Source organism: Sinohyriopsis cumingii, chromosome 8 (assembly GCF_028554795.1).
Source record: "Sinohyriopsis cumingii isolate HCF-2022 chromosome 8, ASM2855479v2, whole genome shotgun sequence".
In the NCBI taxonomy this organism is placed as follows: Eukaryota; Metazoa; Mollusca; class Bivalvia; order Unionida; family Unionidae; genus Sinohyriopsis; species Sinohyriopsis cumingii.
Genome location: NC_142968.1, coordinates 108,238,236 through 108,264,696, shown reverse-complemented (window position 1 = coordinate 108,264,696; position 26,461 = coordinate 108,238,236). Strand labels below are relative to the sequence as shown.

The window sequence follows — 26,461 nt, the reverse complement described above, 5'->3', positions numbered from 1 at the left end:
CTGGATCGAATGGATAGCCAGTGTAGGGTACAGAGTAGCAGGGAGGTGTGCTTTGATCGTGGTACTGTAAGTATGATCTGAGCAGCTGTGTTTTGAACTTTTTGAAGTTTCTGGAGTAGATATTGAGATGAACCAGACAGAATTGAGTTACAATAGTCCAGTCTTGAAAGTACTAATGAACACACAAATGTTTTAGTGGCATCAACTGAAAGATATTTGCGAATTGAGCTGATGCGTCTCAGCTCAATATATGCAGCATTGCATATGTTCATGACATGTTGGTGCAATGTGAGAGTACTGTCCAGAGCAACACCTAGGTTTCGAACTGGTTGTGTGAATTTAATGTTGGTGTTGCTGATATTTATTGTTTGAGGTAAAGGATGTGAATGAGAAAGGCTTTGTGTTGTGATCAGAATGGCCTCAGTTTTATCATCATTCATCTGCAGCTTGTTACATGTCATCCATGATTTCACATCAGAAATGCACCTCTCTACACCTTGGATGGTAGCATCAGCTTCAGCTGGGTGGCTAGATTTGTATATTTGGGTCATCAGCGTATAATACCATTACAATGCATCAACATATTCAAAGTTCCATCACTGCATGGTCAATATATAAAATCTGATTAGGTATAATAGGGTTACAGGTATCGTGGATTTAAGAACTAAATGGTTGAAACTACAAACTTCACTTAAGTGTGAGAATGGGTCACAGTGAACTAGCTTTGAAATAGTTAAACTACTCTCTGAGATTCAGCCACAAACTGAAAATACAGAAATCACTAAACCATGAAAAATAGGTTACAGTGACCTTAGTTTTGGTAGATGCAAGTTTACCCTATGTGTCCAAAGCCACAAGTCTTAATAGATATAATCTTCGCCCATGTCTTACTTTGTTTACATTGTATAGCAGATCATATATGACTCCTCACCTTCCACCATGAGGCTAACATACTAGAAACATGACACAACCTCTAGTAAAAAATGGAAAAAAAAGACTTTATAAATTGTAACAATTTGCATTTATTAATTTGTAACTCTGTATCATCAAATTCATCAGAAAACCCCACAAAGTTTGTGTATGACTGAATCTGTAGAAGAACATGGATCATTTAATGATGTAATACTTACCCGTTGTTAGTGCATAGTTGGTATTTTTCTGGTGGAAAATATCCCGACCATGTGATGAGAATTTGTCCTTCCTTTAGAAGATTCCAGAATCACTAGATCACCCCTGGGACATGCATCTTACTCTTCATTCCTTTCTAGGACAGCAGCCTAACTTAGCAGAACATCAGTGCAGGGCTGGAGGCCCACGAGCCAGCAATGGCTTGAAACTCATGTGCTTTAAATTTTGTAAGACAGGTTTCTATCAGTAAGTGACTGATAAGCTCTCTTGGTAATGGATATACTTGATTATAAGTCAACCTCTTCCCCCCCCCATCCTTTAGGGCTGCAAAAGCTAATTTCTGTTTGACCCTCCTATAATTTGGGGTACATTTTGCAAGTCAGATCTATCTGATAAGTTTGCTTTGGAAAATTAAACAAGGAAAAATGGATAGATAGATAGGAAAAATAAAGACAACACCAGTATAGAATGCATTTATATTACTGAGTGGAATACTGGTATGTTAGAAATAAATTAACAACTTAAACTTTGTTCATCTTCGTAGCATAAAATCCATACTAATCCATATTGTTTGACATTTTAAATCTGTTTATATGATAAATCTCCAAATTAAGTTATAGGTCACATACCAGTATAAAAATAAATAGCTCAGAATGATCAGAATCATGATATCTCATATGTTAATTCTGTTGAGAAATCACCTTATTTGGGAGTTTTCACAAATTTAAATGCAAATAGGAAGCAATGCTAAGCTCAGTACAGAAAAATACAAGTTGACCAAGTCAATGAGATGCTATTAAATTAGCCAAAAAGTAGGTACAATTGCTAATAAAAATTGGACAAAATCAGCGTAAACTATCAGAAGCTAATATTGATAAAGAACCTGTTTTCAATAACTTAGTACATGATATGAAGGTATAAAGTTGGGTGTGATCTGTTTTACCAAGTATAAAATTAGTGCAATTCACAATATAGGTAATGTGAACTTCAGTGATTTGTAATAAACAATAATATGAATTAAGGCAAGCCCATAAACCACAACTGATACAAGGACGGGGAAAATTTTTAAAAAATACCTGCCCTAACTAGAAAAATTGACAACCAAATTAGAATTAATAATGCCCTGTGAAGAGGAAAAAAAGAATCAAATGAAAAGCCATACACCATGTGTATGGAACAAATGCTAATAACTCTCAAGAGAGCTTAAATTAACAGAGAAAAGACTTGATCCAAAAGTGTACAAAGAATATGCATACAGATAATAAATTCACTTGTTAACTCATGAAGCTATGACAGATCTTGATCGATGTAAACATTATAGTCCTGTGACTGGGAAAAGAATATAGGGCTGTATGCATGGGTGGCATGTGTGGGGGATCCCAGGGGTGATTGAGTGTTCTGAAATCTTCTGTTCCATTTTAATGGGATGACGAATTCTCATCACATAGTCAGGGTATTTTGTACCTGGAAAAGTACCAGCTATGGCATTAGTGATATTAAAATGGGTAATTTTGGACATTCATTAAATCAAGTTGTTATGAAATCTATTATCATTCTATCATGAAAAAAGAAAACTGAATTAGAAAACAAAGAAGCCATGTATAAGATTTTGTTCGTGATAAAGCCTGGGGTGTGTGCAGCCTTATCAATGTGTTGAACAGAGGGGAAACGGACTTATCATCAGACATAGTTCTGCAATCATACAAAGTTTACTCAAGTTTATAAAAGTGTGGGGTGATCATATCATGAAGCATGACCTTTTACCTGGATAAATACAGTAACTAACAATACATGATCCTCGTCAAGAAGCAAGCCTTTTATTTGGATAATTACAGTAACTAGAAATACATGATCCTCGTCATGAAGCATGGCCTTTTACTTGGATAAATACAGTAACTAACAATACATGATCCTCATCATGAAGCATGGCCTTTTACTTGGATATATACAGTAACTAACAATACATGATCCTCGTCATGAAGCATGGCCTTTTACTTGGATATATACAGTAACTAACAATATGTGATCCTCGTCATGAAGCATGGCCTTTTGCTTGGATAAATACAGTAACTAACAATACATGATCCTCATCAATTGCTGAACTTACTTTGTACCTCCGTTGAGGCTCATCCCTCTCTGAGTCATCTGTATCATCACGTCTGCGACCACTGTCATAGCCTGGGTATGTGGCTCCTACTGGATAGCCATAGTAACCATTCTGAACTGGATAGGCAACAGCCTGTGGCATGAAATGAACCTTCTGCTTTTTCTTTGATCGTTGAGGTTTTTCTGGAAGTCTACTATTCACATCTTCGTATCTTGGTGTCTCAGAATGAACTTTATATACATCTGGTTTGGAAGCCTTTTCTTTCCTATGCTTACCTTTGCCATGGTTAGGAGGGGGTGGGGGGTAATACATTGCAAATGGAGGACCATATACCACTGGGGGTGGGGGACCATATGCCTGAAAATGTGGGACAGGGTAGGAGTAGGGATAGGGTTGAGGCTGATAGCGGACTCTCTCATCTTCAGAGTCATCAGAGTTGGACTCTTCACCCCAACTGTCGTAGTCATCACTCCGCCTAAAAAATTACAAGAGTATTTAAAAAAATTAGTCAAAAAGCTTTTGATGGATGGTGGTTCAAAATATGTATTGTGGTACAGGCTAGTCTTTTTAGATTTTATGTATGTTTTATATCTTTAATTTATGTATGGTCAAGTCCTATATGATCTCTATATATGGCCTTGTCTTGTTAGATCTTACATATGTTTTATATCCTTGTTAAGAAAGGTCTAGTTCTGTTTGATTTTACACACTTTATATCTTTACAGTATGTATCATTTATTCTTCTTAGATCTAACATACGTTTTTATATCTTTATGTATGGGCTAATCTTGTTAGATCTTAAATGTTTTATATCTTTATGTTATGTATGGTCTAGTCTTGTTAGATCTTAAATGTTTTATATCTTTGTTATGTATGGTCTAGTCTTGTTAGATCTTAAATGTTTTATATCTTTGTTATGTACGGTCTAGTCTTGTTAGATCTTAAATGTTTTATATCTTTGTTATGTATGGTCTAGTCTTGTTAGATCTGACATATGTTTTATATCTTTGTTATGTATGGTCTAGTCTTGTTAGATCTTAAATGTTTTATATCTTTATGTTATGTATGGTCTAGTCTTATTAGATCTTAAATGTTTTATATCTTTATGTTATGTATGGTCTAGTCTTATTGGATCTTACAAATATATTATAACTTTATGTTTTATATGGTCTAGTCTTGTTTGATCTTACATTTTTTCTGATTATCTGGTTTCTTTTATGATGACTTAGCTTACCTTGATTTTGATTTCCTGCCTGGAAGAGGAGGTACAACATCATATCGCTGCCCCCTAAGATCGCTGGGACTTCTCAACTGCCCATGTTTTGGCGAAGTCTCCAACCTGTGCAAAATAGAAAAAGATAATACAGTCATAAACTTCTCAAATAAATATCAAGATACTTTATCTAATTATTTCCAGTGACAGAGACATCACAGTTTAAGTTATTTCCATTGACAGAGGCATCACAGTTTAAGTTATTTCCATTGACAGAGGCATCACAGTTTAAGTTATTTCCATTGACAGAGGCATCACAGTTTAAGCTATTTCTATTGACAGAGGCATCACAGTTTAAGTTATTTCCATTGACAGAGGCATCACAGTTTAAGCCTTAAAGTGTTAGTGATTTCTGTAGCTCAGTCACAATGGTGATGTAATTGAAATAAAAAAGTCAGCATTTCACTTTTTGGTCCTGCCAAAATATATTTCTGTTGAGAACTACTTTAGTACCTAACGTAGATCAAAATATATTCTCTGCAACAACAACAAACAAAGTATTCTGATGGTCAAAAACAAGAAATGATAATATAAAATAAATTATAAAACAAAATTGTTCATGAGGCTAACATACTAGAAACATGACACAACCTCTAGTATATGTGAAATATGTAACAGATGTATATATATGGCTAACATACAAAACATGATACTAGTGGTAAGTTATCAAGTTCAAATATAACTACGCACAAGAGGTATTGCCTATCAGTCTCTCTGTCTTGTATTATTCCTGAACTTTGATACAAACACTAAACAAATATGGCAATGGTTACAAAAGTGGAAAAAGTGATTAAAGGACTTCTCCAAAACTGTCGAATGAATTCTGACCAAACTTAACAAAAGGCATCCTTGCAAGAATGTTTTAAAGTTCCTACAAATGATGGCTATCAACCTTCAAATATGGCTGCTGTAACAGAAAAAACTTTAAAATAACTTCTCAAAAGCCACACAGTTGATTTTGATCAAATTTGACAGAAAGCATCTTGGCGGAAGACATCAAAAACTAGCACAAATGATTATGGTGGCGCTCTACAGTTTCGTATTTTGCATAGGGTTAAACTTTCAAGGAAAAAGAATTTCCCAGGATTTCTTCACTGGTTATCCTGGCTATATATTAAAGACTCTGTATATCTTAGGTGCTGTTAAAAGAACTTTTAATTCCCTTTATTTTGATGTATGATTGATGGGTGTAAGTTAGGTTCTAGAGTATACAGCTTTGGCTCACTTAAGATGTGTTCGTATAAAAAAACTGCTAGCTCCGCATGGTCATTTTCACTTCCTGGACATCAGAGATAAATTGTAGATAAAAGAGCTGACAACTTTTTTTACTTTCTAGATATTTTGTAATTGGTTTATTGCACTTTCAGTAAATGATATTGTCTACTTCAGCAAAATTCATTTTCCCTATTTTAATAACTGCCAAAGTTAGTGTACTTTTGATTAATTCTGGTTAATATGTCAAGCACTGGGGAGCATCCATTTTGTTGTACTGTTTGCTTAGATCATGTACAATTTCCACAAGTACGGTATCCAAAGAAATGTCAGCCACATTACATAACAGTAACATAAAGGTATGCCAACATTATCTCCATTGTGCATGTTACAAATGCAAACAACTTCACCTTACCTACGTCACTCTCTCAAAAGTACAAAATAACTGGTGAGCGCCCCCTATGATTTGGCATACACATTGGGATCAATAGGTAAGGAAGAAACCTAATGAATGGGGATTGGGGGTGACAAGGTCAAAGGTGACAGTCACTGTGACTCAAAGACAAAAGTGGTTTCTACAAAGCAATTTTCAGTAACCTACAAAGAGGACTAATACACATGGGATGGCATACATTATATAATGTGCCTTTCTCAGTACTCTTATCTGAGAAAGCTTTCGACACCACATGGAAGTATGGTGATTCTCTGTGCTAAGGTTGCTTGAAATTGGTCTAGCTGTTTTTGAGACGAAACTAAAAATAGCTATTGTTGATGGATTCTGACCTGATAATTCATGATAATGATACATCAAGGACCATATCATAAGCTCACTTGGCTTTACCACCAGTTGTTGCAGATGACAAATCATTCTAAAAGAATAACGACTATGCAAGTATAAGCTCCTAACTTCCATGACAGTGTCATTTGAAAATCTTGACTTTTGCCCATAGAAATAAATAATAGAGAGTAAGACTATTTATAAACTCCATTAAATATATTTATATGAACTATAGACAAAGTACATTATTATAACCTTGCTTGGCTTCACAGCCAGGTGTCCCTGGTGAGAAAAACAAGCCCCAGACGATGTCTCATTATGAAAGCAAGATTTTCACTCATTTCAGTAAAGAACATATAATTTCATAACATCATTGAATATTAAACATATTAGCTCAAGACAGTAGGTTGCTCATTACAGCTCAAGACAATAGGTCTCTCATTACAGCTCAAGACAGTAGGTCTCTCATTACAGATCAAGACAGTAGGTCTCTCATTACAGATCAAGACAGTAGGTCTCTTGTTACAGATCAAGACAGTAGGTCTCTCATTACAGATCAAGACAGTAGGTCTCTCATTACATCAAGATAGCAGGTCTCTCATTACAGATCAAGACAGTAGGTCTCTCATCACAGATCAAGCCAGTAGGTCTCTCATTACAGATCAAGACAGTAGGTCTCTCATTACAGATCAAGACAGTAGGTCTCTCATTACAGATCATGACAGTAGGTCTCTCATTACATATCAAGTCAACAGGTCTCTCATTACAGATCAAGACAGTAGGTCTCTCATCAAAGATCAAGACAGTATGTCTCTCATTAAAGATCAAGCCAGTAGGTCTCTCATTACAGATCAAGACAGTAGGTCTCTCATTACAGCTTAAAACAGTAGGTCTCTCATCACAGATCAAGACACAGGTCTCTCATCACAAATCAAGCCAGTAGGTCTCTCATTACAGCTCAAGACAGTTTGTCTCTCATTACAGATCAAGACAGTAGGTCTCTCATTACAGATCAAAACAGTAGGTCTCTCATCACAGATCATGACAGTAGGTCTTTCATTACAGATCAAGACAGTAGGTCTCTCATTACAGATCATGACAGTAGGTCTCTCATTATATATCTAGACAACAGGTCTCTCATTACAGATCAAGACAGTAGGTCTCTCATCACAGATCAAGACAGTTAGTCTCTCATCACAGATCAAGCCAGTAGGTCTCTCATTACAGAACAAGCCAGTATGTCTCTCATTACAGATCAAGACAGTAGGTCTCTCATCACAGATCAAGAAGTAGGTCTCTCATTACAGATCAAGCTAGTAGGTTTCTCATTACAGATCAAGACAGTAGGTCTCTCATTATAGATCAAGCTAGTAGGTCTCTCATTACAGATCAAGACAGTAGGTCTCTCATTATAGATCAAGCTAGTAGGTCTCTCATTACAGATCATGACAGTAGGTCTCTCATTATATATCTAGACAACAGGTCTCTCATTACAGATCAAGACAGTAGGTCTCTCATCACAGATCAAGACAGTTAGTCTCTCATCACAGATCAAGCCAGTAGGTCTCTCATTACAGAACAAGCCAGTATGTCTCTCATTACAGATCAAGACAGTAGGTCTCTCATCACAGATCAAGAAGTAGGTCTCTCATTACAGATCAAGCTAGTAGGTTTCTCATTACAGATCAAGACAGTAGGTCTCTCATTATAGATCAAGCTAGTAGGTCTCTCATTACAGATCAAGACAGTAGGTCTCTCATTATAGATCAAGCTAGTAGGTCTCTCATTACAGATCAAGACAGTAGGTCTCTCATTACAGATCAGGACAGTAGGTCTCTCATTACAGACACTAAGTAATGGAATAATTACTGCAGTCTTAATGTGCTTACTCATGGCAGTGGTCTTATGATACATATTTCAGTGTAGTATAATTGCTTCAAAAAATGTAGACAAATTGGCTGAAAAACCAGTGGGAAGGATAAATAATAAAATATGTCAATAGAAGGCCTGACAAAACCAGTGGGAATGATACATAATAAAACATGTAGACAAATGGCCTGACAAAACCAGTGGAAATGATACATAATAAAACATGTAGACAAATGGCCTGACAAAACCAATGGGAAGGATAAATAAGACATGCAGACAAATAGCCTGATATAATCAATGAGAAGGGTAAATAAGACATGTAGACAAATGACCTGACATAATCAATGGGAAGGATAAATAAGACATGTAGACAAATGGCCTGACATAATCAGTGGGAATGATACATAATAAAACATGTAGACAAATGGCCTGACATAATCAATGGGAAGGATAAATAAAACATGTAGACAAATGGCCTGACATAAGGGGGTGCTCACCAGTTATTATGTACTTTTGTGAGAGTGACATGTGTAAGGTGAAGTTGTTTGCATTTAAAACATGCACAGTGGAGAGAATGTTGGCATACCTCTATGCTACATTAATGTAATGTGGATGATGTTTCTTTGGATATTGTACTTTTGGAAATTGAAAATGATTTAAACAGACTGCTTGTGCTAAAAAATCAGCCTGAATTAGTCTAAAGTACATTAACCATAGCAGCTATTAAAATAGGGAAAATGAATTTTGCCAGACTAGACAATACCAGCTTCTGCAAATGCAATAAATGAATTATGAAATATATAAAAATGTAAAAAAAGTTATCTGCTCTTTTTTTTATACAATTACCTCTGAAGTTCAGGAAGTGAAAATGACCAAGTGGAGCTAGCATTTTTTTTTGAAAGGTGCACATCTGTAGTAAGACCAAGCTGTATACCCTATAACCCATATTACACCCATCAATCATACACCAAAATAAAGGGAATTAAAGGTTCTTTGAATTATACTTAAGATACACAAGGTCTTATTTAAATAGCCAGTATAACCAGTGAGGAAAGCTGCTGAAATTCTTTTTCTTTAAAATCCTAACCCTATGCAAAATAGGCAACTGTAGAGTGCCACCTAACCAATGGGAAGGATAAATAAGATGTAGACAAATGGCCTGACGCAACCGATGGGAAGGAAAAATAAAACATGTAGACAAATGACCAGACATAATCAATGGGAAGGATAAATAAGACATGTAGACAAATGGCCTGACATAATCAATGGGAATGATACATAATAAAACATGTAGACAAATGGCCTGACATAATCAATGGGAAGGATAAATAAGACATGTAGACAAATGGCCTGACGCAACCGATGGGAAGGAAAAATAAGACATGTGGATAAATGGCCCAACATAATCAATGGGAATGATACATACTAAAACATGTAGATAAATGGCCTGACATAATCAATGGGAAGGATAAATAAGACATGTAGATAAATGGCCTAACATAATCAACGGGAATGATACATACTAAAACATGTAGACAAATGGCCTGACATAATCAATGGGAAGAATAAATAAGACATGTAGATAAATGGCCTGACATAATCAATGGGAAGGATAAAGAATAAGACCTAATGAAATCTTACATTTCAAATCAACTTACAAGAGCAAGAGAGATGAAATAACATATGGATGATGAATTATAATTAATTTTTTAGTCTTACCTAGGCAGATAAGGAGGTGTTGTCTGTCTGTATTTGCCATATGGAGAGTGACTTCTCCTTCCAGCTTGAAACCCTGTTCTAGGACTTCTTTCTGGGGTTCTAACTGGAGTTCGCTGTTTCTGGATAGGGAATTTCCCATCACCGAGCTTTGTTTTGATTTTTTTCAACCTGAGAGAAAATGAAAGCCATGCATTACAAACCATTAACCTCCTTTGAACCAGAACCATATTTGTGAAAATATATTCATATGTGTCAAAATACCTAACTTAACTCAATATCCATTCCTTCCAGCCAGTCTGTTACAAATCAATCTCTTTTTTTATCCTATCGTTTATTTTAGATGTTAAGGAGATATGATCCTTCATGGTTTATACAGCCCTAATGTATTTTTCAAAACGCTTTTAAGAACTTCCCAAACTGTTCAGTATTTATATTAATGGAAAGTCATGCTTGCACTTTTTATTGTAAATACAGATCATTTCTAGTAGGCTTACATTCCTTATAGCAATAGTCAAATGCACTTAGTGCACCACTACACCAATGAGATGCTATTCCATCTGCTACCAACATGCTCACATGCCCACCCACTTGGTTCAAATTTTATTTACTTTGTCATTACTTTTTAAAAATATATAAATTATAAAAACTCTTCAATTTAAATAGTATTTATTTTATTCAGTTTTAACATTTTTTCCCCTCTAGTAAAATGAAAAACATTTTTCAACAAAATTTAAGAACTTTTGAAGGATAAAACAAACTTTTTTTAAAAATTCAATGAGTTTTCAAGGTTATCCCCCAAATTTGAGAATTTTCAAGACGGTATGAACTTTGTCTTTGTTGTGAAAGCTGAACATCATTATTAAAATATCAAATGCTGGAGCTACAGTATTATTAAGTCTCTTATATGTACAACATTTTATAACAGGTACTGGTATTGAAGCATTTTCTTCCTATATCTTTACATTCAAATGTCTTTTTATTAAAATACCAGGAAAAACAAATAGGAAGAAAAGAAATGCAAAGATAAAAATCACACACACACACACACAAAATTAAAAGTCGGCAAAAAGTATATAAATAAGTTACAGATAATGGTAGAGTCCTGATAATATAGTGGCATCATTTTTTCTAGTGCTACATGTACAGCATCAAAATAGCTTCCTATCCGAGTTCAAAACTTGAATAACTTCTGGCTCTCTAGACAGAAGTCATATATTCTACAAATAACAAGTTCCACTGTGAGTTCACACTACTGAGTTATGCACTCTGGTTGAGGTTCACCCTTCAAGAGGTATGCACTATTTTCATACATGTATTAGGGAAACAGCTAAAGAAAATTTGTATACACCAGACACAAGAGGCTAAAAAAAAATCAGCTGAATGACTTGTTAGTCAGAGTACACAGTGGACAATCAATGGTAAAGAGAATAAAGTGGACCACCGTTATGGCCACAATTTTTTACTATGGATCAAAATTACTCAGGTACCTGGTACTATATTATTCAACCTCCACTTTAATTTTTGCAAAAGATACTCTAAAACTTAAATGAATATTATATTGTGTTTCATATCTGATTAAGTTTTATCACAAACATTTTGTAAAACATATAACATTTTTCATTTCCAACCACCATATAATACAAATGGCACTGTACTATGGTAACATGGTCTCATTCCGACCAGTAGGGTAATTCCTACTGTTGATGTATGTCGTGCTGTTTACAACAAAGATATGCAAATTACTTGCTGTGTTCTTTGTTTTTATTTGTGCTAATGCATATGCAAATTAGTAAAGATGTTTCTGGGTCACAAGGGCATCATGTGACACAATGATGTAATCATCTCAGAATTCTCTCTTCCGTGTGAGTTCAGAAGCAACACTCATAAACAAATCTATTCAGGATCCAAGTCAGGCATCAATCATCCAAGATTTGTATAGCTTTCAATAACATAATAATTATGTTATTGTAGCTTTAAAATAATGCTTTGTCTCACTAAAAAAGTTAAAACTGTACCAATTTTATGACAAATAACAATAGTATACAATGTTCTGTATAGTGGTTGGATTTACCCCAGGTTCTTTATCACAAGAGGGCAATTCCGACCAAGAAAACAAGCTTAATGAAAATGTAGAATTATAATTTGTTTGTGCTGAACTTTGAAGAGAAAAAAAACAGGAATAAATATGTAATTAAAACAAATAAATAAAAACTTAAAGGTAAAAAGTAAATAAAAATGTTAATTCTCTCCACAATTATCTCGATAACAACATCCACAATTATCTATATAGCAATATTACTTTCTATCTGTTATGTCTCTATCTGAAGAAAACAAAAAACAATTTAAAGCTTTTAAATCTTTCAGGATAAACAAAAAAATTTTATTTTATAGATGAAACTTGTATATGTATGGTCAATATATGGTGGTTGGAATTACACATATCAGAGGTTGCAATAAGCCACAACATGGTCAGATTTACCCCTGCGTATATAGTCCTAATAAAATCACTTTTCAGTAAGAATAACTCAAACTATATGTTTTTATAAAATATGAAACTTGTTGCAAAAAGCCTGATTAACTGCATCCTATATCGTAGTTAGGTACACAGTAGTCAGCTTCAATAATAAAGTTGTCGATCTCATGTCAACGATGTGGACATCATAAAACTTGGGAATGTCCCTAACATTCTGCCTGAAAATGTCAGTTTTTAAAATTACTTTGCTTGTGATCAAATTAAAAGTTAGCACTATTATCATTCTCTTGTTAACTGGAAATGACTTAAGAACATCATCTTGCAATGTTTCTTAAAATACTAACATTCTCTACTGACAAACAACCAGGAACAAATAGACTATGACAGAGCTGACTTGTGGGCCAAACAACCCATTATGTGTACTGGAAGGGTATGGATTCTTGGGTCTACAATTTTTTGACTGGTGAATAAGTAAATTAAAACACTGACCATCAAGATATTATACACCTATTTGTTGTTTATTGCTCTATATTAAAATGCATTTAATGTCCAGTTTAGATCAGATGACTATGGGAAATGATCAATAAAGAGAGGCCATGTAGATTCTAGGTCATGCAAGGGGAGGTACTCTAATATTGTGGTAATACCGAAAAAATATTTTTACAATGGCATTTACCTGTCATTATGTTGGGAACTTGATATATATATGTTGTACAAAGTGTAAAGCAACTTGAAAAATGGATGATGCCTCCATGGCCTTTATTCTGCCACATGTGTCCTTGAACAACAAAAATTTCTCAGAGAATTAAAGAAAAGCATCTGTAACCACCTGTGACAGATTGGGCTTGTCGGTGAGAATGTAACACCAACATCAGTAGGAAAATGTCAACCAGTCACATCTTAAACAAGTAATAAATTGTGTACAACAAAGTTTTAAAGTCAACATCTGTCAGTTGCAAAAACACTTGAAAAAAACAACCATCCATGCTTCACATTTTGACTCTTATTTGCTACCATAAAACTGATCTCTTGGTTCTGGACAAATACAGTAATCATATGAAAAATAACTGCTAATGTTTTATTTTGTTCCAATGATCTCTGCATGATTCTGAATGCTTCATGTTATGCTTTCTCAGTAACTTTACCATCAATGTCCACTCTCTTGATGAGAAACTTGGCATTATCAGAGCAATAAATCATGACCCCCACAATGTGGACATCACAAAACTTGGGAATGTCCCTAACATTCTGCCTGGAAATTTCAGTTTTTAAAATTACTTTACTTGTGATCAAATTAAAAGTTAGCACTATTATCATTCTCTTGTTAACTGGAAATGACTTAAGAACATCATCTTGCAATGTTTCTTAAAATACTAACATTCTCTACTGACAAACAACCAGGAACAAATAGACTATGACAATGCTGACTTGCGGGCCAAACAACCTATTATGTATACTGGATGGGTATGGATTCTTGGATCTACAATTTTTTGATCGGTGAATAAGTAAATTAAAACACTGACTTTCAAGATAGATTCTAGGTCATGCAAGGGGAGGTACTCCAATATCATGGTAATACTGAAAAAATATTTTTACAATGGCATATACCTGTCATTATGTTGGGAATTTGATATATATATATGTTGTACAAATTGAAAAGCAACTTGAAAAAATGGATGATGCCTCCATGGCCTTTATTCTGCCATATGTGTCCTTGAACAACAAAAACTTCTCAGAGAATTAAAGAAATGTATCTGTAACCACCTGTGACAGATTGGGCTTGTTGGTGAAAATGGAACACCATCAGTATGAAAATGTCAACCAGTCACATTTTGAACAAGTTCCAGAGTTCCAGTGAAAAGTAATAAATTGGGTAAAACAAAGTTTTAAAGTCAACATCTGTCAGTTGCAAAAACACTTGAAAAAAAATAACCATCCATACTTCACAGTTTGACTCTTATTTGCTACCACAGATTTGATCTCTTGGTTCTGGACAAATACAGTAATCATATGATGTGATTCCTGCAGAACATCATTGGACATTATCCAACGACAAACTGGTTAACTGATTTATTACAGTGATATAGATTTTAAGAAGATATTGATTCCATGTGATTACATGGGATATTCATGGGTGCCTTTTTTAAATAGTGTACACGCCACCATCCCGATATTTTTCCAGCATCGACTGGGGATGCAGAACTTGTAACACTTGGTCATGTAGTGTATATACGATTAGTACATGACAGGTGGCGCTATACACAAAAATGCCGATAAATCTGAATACCACTATGCAATAAAACCCACGATATCATTGGAACCTATCATGACTGGAATAATTAAAGAGGAAGCACAACATTGTACATTTTGCAAAGCAAACTATTTTAGGCAGTGTTTTATATGATTTGTTGCTTTAAGTTTTGTATAAACATCCTTGTAAATTTAATATGGAAATATCCCCTGCTACAGATCTGCACAAATCCCCATTCCCAGGCGAAACCCAAGACAGAATCAAGTATTTAGGTATTTTCGATTCTTACGAGTCCTGATGGTCTTTCCACACGTGCTTACGCTCGTCTGCCGACAAGGACATATTTTTGTCATAATAATGACTTATTTTTCATTGTATGAGAAATGTTTGATGACAAAATTATCGATTTTCACTTGAAATCCAAAGTTGTTTACACCGTTGATAAGTCTGCCATTTTTTGAACCGGAAGTATAAGTTTTATCTCAGTTCCCGATCCGGAAACACCAAACGGCCAACTTTCTTGAGTGTGTTTTTTTTTGGGGGGGGGGGGGGCATAACGTGCTAAAATTTCACACTTTCTCGTTTTTAATACTTAGTGTATAAGTGAGAAAACATCTTTTTCACACCACGAGTCAAGTGAACATTAACGAGAATTACATTAGATGGAACTTAGTCTAAAAATAAACAATAAACAAACCAACATAATTTCACAAATGTTTAATACGAGCCAGAGGAAACTCGGAATATGTTATATAGGTGATTACACTTGTTCCGTTAAACTTATCTTACTAAGAAGATATAAGATGCCCTGATGGCTGGACCTGAACGTTTTACACCATTAAGAGCCGAATCAAGGAGGGGGTGATGCCCAGACCACCCAACCCCCGCTAAAAATAAATAAATAAATAAATAAATAACTTGTACACACAAACATACAGTCTCTTGAAAATTGACCATCGTTTTACTTTTTGTGCACGTTATTTTTGGTATCATGCCCACTTTAAGTAAATAGAGAGACTTTTGCTTTGGTACCCAGAGGAGGAAAGTAAGCGCCATTTTGAAATTTTGGAAAACCCTACCCCGACCCCAACACAAGAACTAATCTGGCCCTGCCATCTAGCTAGGCCGATAAATCAGACCATACCCCTGATGATATTGACTAGCGGTTTTGGGGACGATATCGCCATAAAACCTGTAAAAATCTTCAGATAATCTTGCCTGCACACGTCGGACAAAACATATCGTCCATCAGTATCAACACTGATCTGAGGGGGGTGGGATGATTTATCAGACTGCCACTAACATGTATAAATTGATGATGGCGAGTGTAATGAGCCAGTGGATAGAACTCGTCCGACTAACATTATCCTTCCAGTCTGAATGCTCTCGTCCTTTTCCGTCAAGTCTTGGATGTATGGCGGCAGAAGTTATAATGTGAGCAATCTCGGCCTTTGCTATCTTAATATATGTTGTGCACTCGGTTAGAGGCGAATTACCAAACACATCAAATTGATGTACATTCATACAACTACTTCGGAGGTTATTTCACGACTTAACGAAAATGGCCGAGCGATGTTCCGACAGGTTTCTATTGTTGTAAATTATTTAATAGTTCTTGTCGGCAGAGACTGTTGTGCCACACGATATAAGTTTTGATGTACTATAATTAAAATATGACGCATAGACGTCTGTTATAAGTATTCCGTTCTCTCTGACCGAACGAGATAAATATCTTTATTGAGGTGGCAATGAGAATCCAGATAGTAACTAAAACATTTTAAAGAAGTTCGTCGTTAGTTAGATCTCTCTCTCTCTCTCTCTCTCTCTCTCTGGCTAGCTAGATGTGCTAATTTATGGTAAAGACATTACTTAAAGTAAATCTAGTGGCTTTTCACTACTTTTAGTACAACTATCCTTTCCTTAAAGGAAATCTCGATCTCAGATTTCCAAGGATAACAAATTCTGTCCGGAATGTATCATCTAAGTGTCTTATGAGTACATGCAAGCATAATTCAATAAATGAATAATGTCTTAAACAAAGACCCCAGGTACTCCATCATCTCGCGTGTGGGCCAGATAGTGAAATCTTATCGCGGATCTAATTACAGCAACTGTACCAGTGTACCATATCAAACAAAACAGAAACACGTGTCAGATATTTATCCCAAAATGCACACAAGCCAGTTTCTTCTGCACCCCTTAGATGTTTACAAGACAGAGCACGAAGTAGCCACTATGCCAAACATACGCTCAGTAATTTTTTCTTTCCTTTATTGCGTTTGTAATTGCATATTAATTAACTTTGGCATGATAGAAAGAGTAACCGGAAGAGTTCCAATTAAATACAGGTATTCTCTCTCTCTCTCTCTCTCTCTCTCTCTCTCTCTCATGTATATAGCTATCTCTATATTGATATGAATGTCTCGCTCATCATAGCACACCACATATATTTAACATGCAATATGCTGAAGTCAGAAAATAATAGCATCGTGAGAAAGATGGTGAGATATATCAAAGTGGAGAAAAATTTACAAATTAGGACATTAACTTGTTGAATGAAATAAAAAAAGAGTTTTGAACTTTTTTTTTGTTACCGGCATGATTTTTTTGTACGCTTAAAAAACAAAGCATTAGACTTGGGTATAATGTGTCCAGTCGGCATAGTAGCCTTTCATAAGGGGATTTCTGGCCAAAACGCTATTTTGTATTGGACGACAGCATAATTCTTCACTCCTCCATAGCCCACTCAAGTTAGTCTTAACAACTACGAAAACAAACTATGTTTGGACAACAAAATTTATTTCATAATCGATTACCAACAGGAGGAAATATTATTGCATCGTCGATCTCGTCAATGAAAATAGGGTTCGATCCAGAAATACCCCTTTTATTAGACTACTGATATATTTCACACAAAATTGCTAGATATTTCTGGAGATACTTTTAACGTTTCAGCTTTTGCAGTAATAACGTAACTCTCATCATCATGACAGAACAAATACATATTTATTTTACCGCTGATAGAGAATCTGGCTGTAACATTTTGATAACAATTTCCATGAGAAACAATTGTCTTATTAACGTAACATTTTATTAGCTTATCATCTACTGTAATATTTGTGTATTTTGCGATATTGTAATATAAAGATTTCAATCGTTTTAACGAGCTCTTTTGTGATCATAGAAAGTTTATTGAAATACTCCGAATAATCATTACAAACAAGAGACAACCTTGTGTTGTTTCTATTTTTGAAATACGTGCTATAGTTCTCGTTGTTAAGTATAATCATCATATGCTTACCCTGGAAGAGAATATCTTCCATTATTTTATATTTCACACAAACTTTACCGAATATTGTTTCTCATATTTCAAAGCTCTGTTTCATATCATATCAACTAACATATGACCGCTCCGGTGGCCTAGTGGTTAGAGCGTCCGCATCGGATGCGGGAGGTCGTGGGTTCGATCCCCGGTCGAGTCATACCTAAGACTTATAAAATGGTACTAACAGCTGCCTCGCTTAAGATGTTAGTGTTAGGACTGGTCGGCCTGGGGTCAGGATAATGATGACTGGGTAGGACATCATGCTACATGTCTGTGGCATGATGCCCCAGTGCTAGGCATCACTATAAACTGTCACACTGCAGACATCGTTGCGATATGACTTAATTTTTTTAAAGCTACGTTAAAAATACAAATCACACACATCAACTAACACATCATCTCTAACTGGATGTTCCTGTTTAGGATCTAGCATAATAAACCTTTCACCTCTGAGATAAGCTAGAAATTGATTCAATATTTTATTATAAGTCGCTATTGCTATTTTAAAGACGCGTCTTTTTTTCTCATATTTTGGCTCAATTTTTTTGTTGATCTCTGGTAGCGCAATACCTGCTCCTGACACTATCAGCAATAAGGGATTTGCTGTTCCTCCGGCTGATGATATTCCTGCCGTTGTTAACACAGTTGGAACATGGCTTAGGACGCTTATGATACTGCTGTAATATTTTCTGGCGCGTCTGATACAACCAAGTTTTTATTATGATAGTACCTGTATACCTCATCAGCTCATTATTGTCGATGTCTGAGAAACAGAATGATATATGGTTCAAGTCGATTACATCTTTTTTTGTTGCTGTCATTATTGATCTGCGCTAACAAATTTTAACTCTCAAAAGTAAAACGTTTTCTCATCATCAGCTTTATTAACCAGATCACCAAATTTACTATTAACAGGATCAGCAAGAATTTTTTTTTATATTCATCATATACCTCAGATGATGTATCGTTATACCCGACATCATCAAAAAAAATTCTATGGATCACAGTAAGTGGAGGATCAGAAATCCTTGGTATTTCGGCGACATCATTCACGTTATTCTGGTAAAGCTCTTTTACATAACCAATATAACCTAATACAAATCTTAAATTCTCAATTTTAATATTATTACGTACCATATGTTGTGCATACATTGCATATGTTCTTGCAAAAGACAAAAGTCAAAGTTTATCGGTGTCCAAGTTGATGTAATCTGCGGGTAAATTTATTGGAAACGCAATTGATGTTATCTTGCTGACGCCCACGTCAAGATTATCATTCACTGTGTTTGCTACCCAGCCGTCATTGGACAACGGAGTATTGTCAATCTGAGTGTTGTATATCACTTTACTACCCATGTCAATTGATCCTGTCATTGCTACTGTGGCAAGTTTTAAGTACGCAGTCAATGATTCTTTAAGCTGATCAAAAGATACTGCATCTGAGTCTTTACTCGGAGGAAAACCTGTTGGCACTCCAGTTATCTTACCACCGTTGATAAATGAAATAGTATCTGGTGCAAAATCACCAGATTTGCTTATTTTTAAATTTACCGCCGTATATAGTTGATTATAACTTAACCCATGTGTGTCATCAGCCTCGATTAGCGCATAAGATGTGATTAGACTTGTTATCTTGTTGCAATCCATTTTGATGTTGCCAGTCATTATGCCGCCGGCAAGTGACAGTTTTTCAGATAGTTAGTTGTGGTTAGTTGGCCTGACATGATAAGTTTGTCGGCCATTATGTCACCGGATTTCTAGTGATAATTTGTTAGATCAGCGTCAGTTGTTGTTGCAGTTGTTCAGCAGATGAACTACTGACTAATGTACCAAAATTTTGTGTAGTAGCTCATGTTATCTTAATTGATGCTGACAAAAGTTGTTCACGTGTTATATGATGAGCATAATAAACTTTCACACAGAACGAGTAATAAAATATAAATACAACTACGAGCTACCAGACTGTGATTAATCGAAAGTCGGACGGACTGGATCTGGCAAAACAAACCTGTTAATGAACTTGCTACTCAACGACATATGCAACTACATCGGGTGTATATCTAAACGCAAAATCCCCAGCAGGACAAACATAAGTTGCTGAACAAGTACATTGAAAACTAAAGAATGAACTTGGTGCTGTTGAAGCTATATTTGTTATAAAACACCAGAAGATCTTGTTCCTGTTTCCGAGCAAGACTAGGGCGAACATAAGATTCGTGTAATGCTTGACGAATTACGAGAGATGAAACCTAGTCTAATGCGACAACGAGTTGACTAAAAGCTTGTTCAATGCATTATTGGAGCAAAATATATACTCGGCATTGGGATGCCTGGCAAGCTTGCGTCAGATATCAGTAGAACATAGAGCGTTCTGGCTTATGAGCTTCACAAACCTAAAAAAAAAGTTTCTTCGACGAAAGGTCGTGGCAAACTCAGTCGATGATATATGGGCGATAGATCTCGCTGATATGCAAAACATTGCACAGTACAAAGATAACAAAAGATACTTGTTGAACATCATCGACGTTTTTCGTAAATACGCTTTGAACGTTCCTGTTGAACATCATCGACGTTTTTCGTAAATACGCTTTGAACGTTCCTGTTGAACATCATCGACGTTTTTCGTAATTACGCTTTGAACGTTCCTGTTGCTGATAAAACTGGATCTACTATAACAGATGTGTTACGAGCTATTATAGCTGTTTCAACGCAAAAACCAAATAAGATTTGGATCGACCATGCATCAGAGTTTTTTAAACAAGCAATTGGATCAGTTTCTAAGACAAAACAATGTAACAAAATATGTTACCGGTTACCGGTAGTTGTCGAACGCGTAAATCGTACAATAAAACAAAAGATCTACTAGCAGCTTACAGCAAATAAAGACCAGCAGAGATATTGATGATCTTCCAGCAGTAATATCAGATTACAATAAATCTATACACAGTAGAACATGTATCTCACCGAAAGATGCTATATAAAAAGATCCGGTTCTTGGAAAAGAGAACATGTAGTGCAGACATATATTTAATGTTGGTGATCGTGTCAGAATTTCATTAACAAAAGAAAACCTTTGAAAAACATTTCACCCTGAACTAGTCTGAAGAAGTGTTTGTCATCGACAAGATTTTAACAATACCGGTAAGATATAAGCTAAAAGATCTTGCAAACGAAGATGTTATAGGGAGCTTCTACGAACAGGAACTTCAACTAACAACACAATATATATTTGTTACCGAACAAGTGATAAGAAACATGATAATAAAAGTTTGGTCAATGACGCGGTTACGGTGATAGTTTTAACAGTTGGACTGCATCTAGTGAAATCAAATATCTTTGACTAGATCGCTAACGATCCGATAGATCACTTTAAATCTTCCCGAATTTTAGAAGAACTGACCTACATTTTATATACACAACAATATCAGATGTGGTCATCAATCTTCTGTTAAATCTGTCATAAGATTAAAAATCTTTGCAAAGATCAAATTTTATATTGTTTTGACGATCATAAACTTCGAGTTGTCCAATACGTATAATCGGCTTAAGCATATGCCAAAATATCTGATGCTCTATGACAGTAAAATCATTTTTTAACATCTTTTTGGCAAGATGATGTTTGACATTATATCGTGATTGAGCTGCAACATGAACTTGTTTGTGTTGAAGTATAATACCCGGTTCATCAACGAGTTGATCATCAGGTACAGGAAACAAATATGTTTCTAGATCAAACTGTAATTGTTCAAATTCTGCTGCGATGTTGTCACTTTATCTATGTCAGCTCGAAGACAATCGTTGAAACATAGTTTTTTTTTATCAGCGACATTATTCATCAAACATTTGTATAACAAAGAGTAATAAAAAATGCCAGACGAAATAAAGAATATTGTCAGAGCTACAATCTTAAACATAAACATGTTGTTTAACGCGGTAAAAGAATTTTATGAGCAATTATAAACCAGATCATACGTGGATCATATCGCTGGATATAATCCTTGCTCAGCTTTTGATGTGTTGTTAACAGATTTCCAGGTATCAGAACTTGAGAAAGATAAAAAGATCGTTGTCAGATATGGCAGGGACACTATTTTGAAATGGACCCATTATTGCTTGACCAGAGAAGATCTTAGAGGTATCTTAAAGACAGAGCTTTGATCAGCTAGCTGATTGCGGTGGCTTACAAAACACTCTAACTTTGTGTTAAATAGTTGAATAACATGGAACGGTTTATTACTAGTGTTAATGCTGTGAACACATAAAATTGAAGAGACTATTAAAAAAACATGCTTCGCTTTGATGTTAACGCGATGGCCCACTTCGAAGTAGAACGAGAAAAAAAATCTTATTTTGCTCAGCAACGTCGAATTTGAAATACAATAAGATTTGGATCGAATACGACATAGAAGCTCTAAACAAATATGTTAACTGCTGGTTGACAAACAATGTTACCGCTATATTAAAAAATAAATGAGTATCAAAAGAAGATTCTGTCAAAAGTTGTTGAGAATGAGGATATTGGTATTTCATCAGCAGTAGATTTTATTGATTGTGGATGAATATTAAAATGTTTCACTGCGGAAGAGATGAAAGAAAATAATGTTTCTTCTCCTGTGGTAGAGTTTGTTGCTAAGACAGATTTGTTTAGTATTCTTAAAATTAATACCGCGTCTTCCGCGTCTGGTTTTTTTCTTTTTGATTGACAAGATGAAGATTTTCGAGTCTGTTGTCCGTCTTAATACTGTTGATGTGATCCATCACAAGACCTTTTCGAATAGAACCACAATAAAACTTCATAAATAAAACAATGCGAGAGATATAAAATATATGTAGTTTGTGTCCCTCTTATTGCCTTCATAAAATATCCTGTGTTACTGATACGACCAACAACTTTTTTTTCTATGTTTCTGATGACACCTACTCTGCTAGCCTCATATATCGTAGATCGAATGCTGTTTAAACTCCTCTCTCAAAGACAAATTTGCAATGTTGTTGTCGGTGACCTGACTATTAACGTGATTTATTTGCATTACAGCTGGAATTTCATCACTGAACAGCTTCCAGATAAAGTCGTGTAAGAATATTTTAGTATATTCAATATCATCTTCTGCTTTTACCGTTATTCAGCAACCTTCTGGTGTTAATACTTTGATCACATGTTTCGTTTTAAGATTTATAACAAGACCACGTTCATTGCCGGCAAACAAATTATATTTTTGATGACACCATAATATTTCCTGCAGCTTTAACGATGATAGGTGGTTGATCTAAATTTGTCATTATATACGCTTTTCAAATCTCTAATTATCAATTTCGTAATGTACAATTAGAGAAATACATAACATTATACGATGTTGAAACTTGCAGATATCGCAAAACGAAGTTCGTTTGGGACAAAACATCAGCCAAAAATCTTTTTACTAACAAATTTATCATCTAAAAATATGTTTCATTTACTTAAACCAACGGTAAAATCAGAGCTTGCAACGCAGAAGGGCATCAAGATGATTGTGCAATTTCATGTTTGTTTTTCAAAGATGAGTATATCATCGGATTGATAATCTGATCAGATGCAATTATCTCAACAGAAATTCGAGTTTTGATTGGAACAAATTTGTTGTCATTTTCAGATGATACATTTTAGGAGATACAGACAAAATAGAGGAATACACGGGATGGGATGGAGATTTGATCAAATAGATTTTGTTTGATACTATGAAATATAATCCTCTGCGAGGTTGCTCACATGTCGATCTGCCAACTAAAATTAAAAACTCGAAATGTTGTATCAATGTCAAGAACAACGATAACAAATGTTCCTAATTGGAGTTATTATCAGCGTTGTTTCCTACAGATAAGCACGCCGACAGAGTATCAAATTACTTTTGTCATTATAACAATCTAAACTTTTCCGGCATTGTATTTCCCGTTTCTGAGTATAAAATTCCAAAATTTGAGAAACAAAACTTTTTATTTTTTAAAGGTGGTATTAATGTGTTTGGAGTATATGATGAGACACAAAATATTTATCCAAGATATATCAGCGATCAAGCCACATCAGATCTCGTGAGATCCGCACAAACAACAATAAACTTGCTATTCTACAAACACCACTACGTATCGATCATAAACTTTAACGGGTTAGTCGGTGGGCATTACAACAAACACAAACAAAATAATTTTTTCTGCGTCAGATGTTTGCACGGCTCTAAGTCTCAGTTGGTATTAGATCGTCATCTCGAATATTGTTCTAACGTACAACGAATATCTATGCCAGGTAAAGATGAAAACATATTGCAGTTTGCGAATTACAGACACATGAAAGTTCTTTTTAGAATATGCAACGATTTTTAGTCTATTTTACTTCCGGTGCAGGGAGCGGAAACTAACCCTGATAAATCTTTTAGAAATAAAGTCCAAGAACATGTTCTTTTTGGGGTCGCATACAAAGTTGTGTATGCTGTTGATAAACGTTTATCAAAACCTGTTAAACTTTATTGTGCAGAAAATCCTGCTCTGCGGTTGTTGAAAAATGTCATTAGCGAGGTTGATGCCATCATCATGTTGCTCGGCATGATGACGAAAATGAAACCTTTAACCGTAAAACAGGAAGTTGAATGTGCTTCATTCACATCTGCGAGCTAGCGTTTACGTCTAAACTTGACCAGGATTAAACAAAAGATCATTGTCATAATACAGGTAAAAATCGTGGTCAAGTTCATGACAAATGCAATCTTAAATAAACCGCACCAGATTTCGTTCCTGTTGTCGCATGTAATTTCCGTGGTTATGATTCTTATATTATCATTGAGGCATTCAGCAACAAATATATAATTAACCGTCTCAAAATCAATAACAACAATAAAATAAAATGTATCCTAAAATAAATCGGAAAAGTATATGTCAGTGGCACTTGGCAAGTTGAGATTTATTGATAGTTTACAATTTATGGCGGCATCGTTAAACAAAGTCGTGAAAGGATGTGGAAAATTTGATAATTTGACTGATCATTTCGTTGACAAAGCAAATTTAGTTACAAGAAAAGGTATCTTACCATACGAATATCTTGACGACTGGGAGAGATTTAACAAAAACAGTTTACCTGACCGGGACAAGGTTTATTCCAGGATAAATCCTGAAAGTGTCAATGATGACGACTCAGCATGTTTGGAATACATTTAATTGTAAAACCCTCGGTGATTATCATGACCTATATCTAGTCACATATGTGTTGTTGTTCGCGGATATATTTCAAAATTTTCGAGATGTCAGCGCTGAGAACTACGGACTTGACCCAGAATAGTACTACTTAGCACCGGGATTAAATTAGGACGCATTACTCAAGCAAAATAAAACTGGAACTTCTGACAGATCCTGGCATGTTTTGTTTCATAGAACGTCGAATCAGAGGAGGAATAAGCGTTATAACAAAAAATATGCTAAAGCGAATAATATGTATATGAAAGACTATGATAAGACATTGCCATCAATTTTTATAGTTTGTCTTGTTGCAAATAATCTATATGAAATTGCAATGTATGAGTCCATGCCGTATAGCAGATTTACGTGGGTAAGGCTTGATCAGTTTTTTTTTAACAAAGAAACCGATAAAGTTGTAACTGATAATTTTATTGAAGCTGATCTCGACTATCTTGTGAAGCTTAATGATGCTCATAACGATTATCCGTTTTGCCCTGAATCAATGCTGATCGAGTACAGTTTGTTATCAGAGCAACAACGTAATTATACGTCTAGCACTAGTGGTAAAACTGTTGTTATATCTTAAACAGGTGCTTGATCATGGTCTGATGCTAAGAAAAATTCATCGTGTGTTAAAGTTTAATTAGTCATGTTGGATGAAATATTACATTGACTCTAATACTAGACGAAGAGCAATTGCAACAAGAGACTTTGAAAAATAACTTCTTCAAGCTCATGAACAATGGCGACTTAAAAACGACCATGGAAAATATATGAAAGCGAGTAAATATTGAGATCGTCAATAACGCTGAGTGTTGTAATAAGCTTGCATCATCTGATAATTTTGTTAGTATGAAAATTTTTAATACAAATCTTTTCGCAATACATAGAAAAAAACAAACTTGAAGTTGAATAAACCAGTTTATGTCGGTATTGCAGTGCTTGAGATATCAAAGACTTTAATGTACGACTTTCATTACAATTTTATTACTGTTGAGTGGCCTGATGCAGAGTTGCTATTTATAGATACTGGATCGTTGATGTACAAGATAAAATCGGACGATATTTACAGAGAATTTTATGAACACCGGGATCTATTTGATCTTTCTGATCATCCAACAAATAA

The 26,461-nt window shown here is 35.0% G+C and overlaps 2 protein-coding genes across 3 annotated transcripts in view; one reads left to right on the top strand and one right to left on the bottom strand.

The window, feature by feature from the left end:
• Positions 1–15,262, bottom strand: part of LOC149794347 (uncharacterized) — a 44,186-nt gene extending 28,924 nt beyond the window's left edge. For both annotated transcript variants that reach the window (XM_089968498.1, XM_089968500.1), the window contains exons 1-4: positions 15,100–15,262; positions 10,087–10,254; positions 4,470–4,574; positions 3,236–3,710 (exon numbers count right to left, since the gene is read on the bottom strand). In XM_089968498.1, coding sequence (XP_089824624.1) covers positions 3,236–3,710; positions 4,470–4,574; positions 10,087–10,254; positions 15,100–15,152 — 801 coding nt within the window. In that variant the 5' untranslated portion in view covers positions 15,153–15,262. The remainder of the gene's footprint in view (positions 1–3,235; positions 3,711–4,469; positions 4,575–10,086; positions 10,255–15,099) is intronic.
• Positions 15,263–17,036: 1,774 nt separating this feature from the next.
• LOC149794345 (uncharacterized) overlaps positions 17,037–26,461 on the top strand; it is a 96,538-nt gene continuing 87,113 nt past the window's right edge. Inside the window, exon 1 of the mRNA XM_089968497.1 lies at positions 17,037–17,158. Within this exon, the coding sequence (XP_089824623.1) occupies positions 17,046–17,158 (113 nt within the window). The 5' untranslated portion in view covers positions 17,037–17,045. The remainder of the gene's footprint in view (positions 17,159–26,461) is intronic.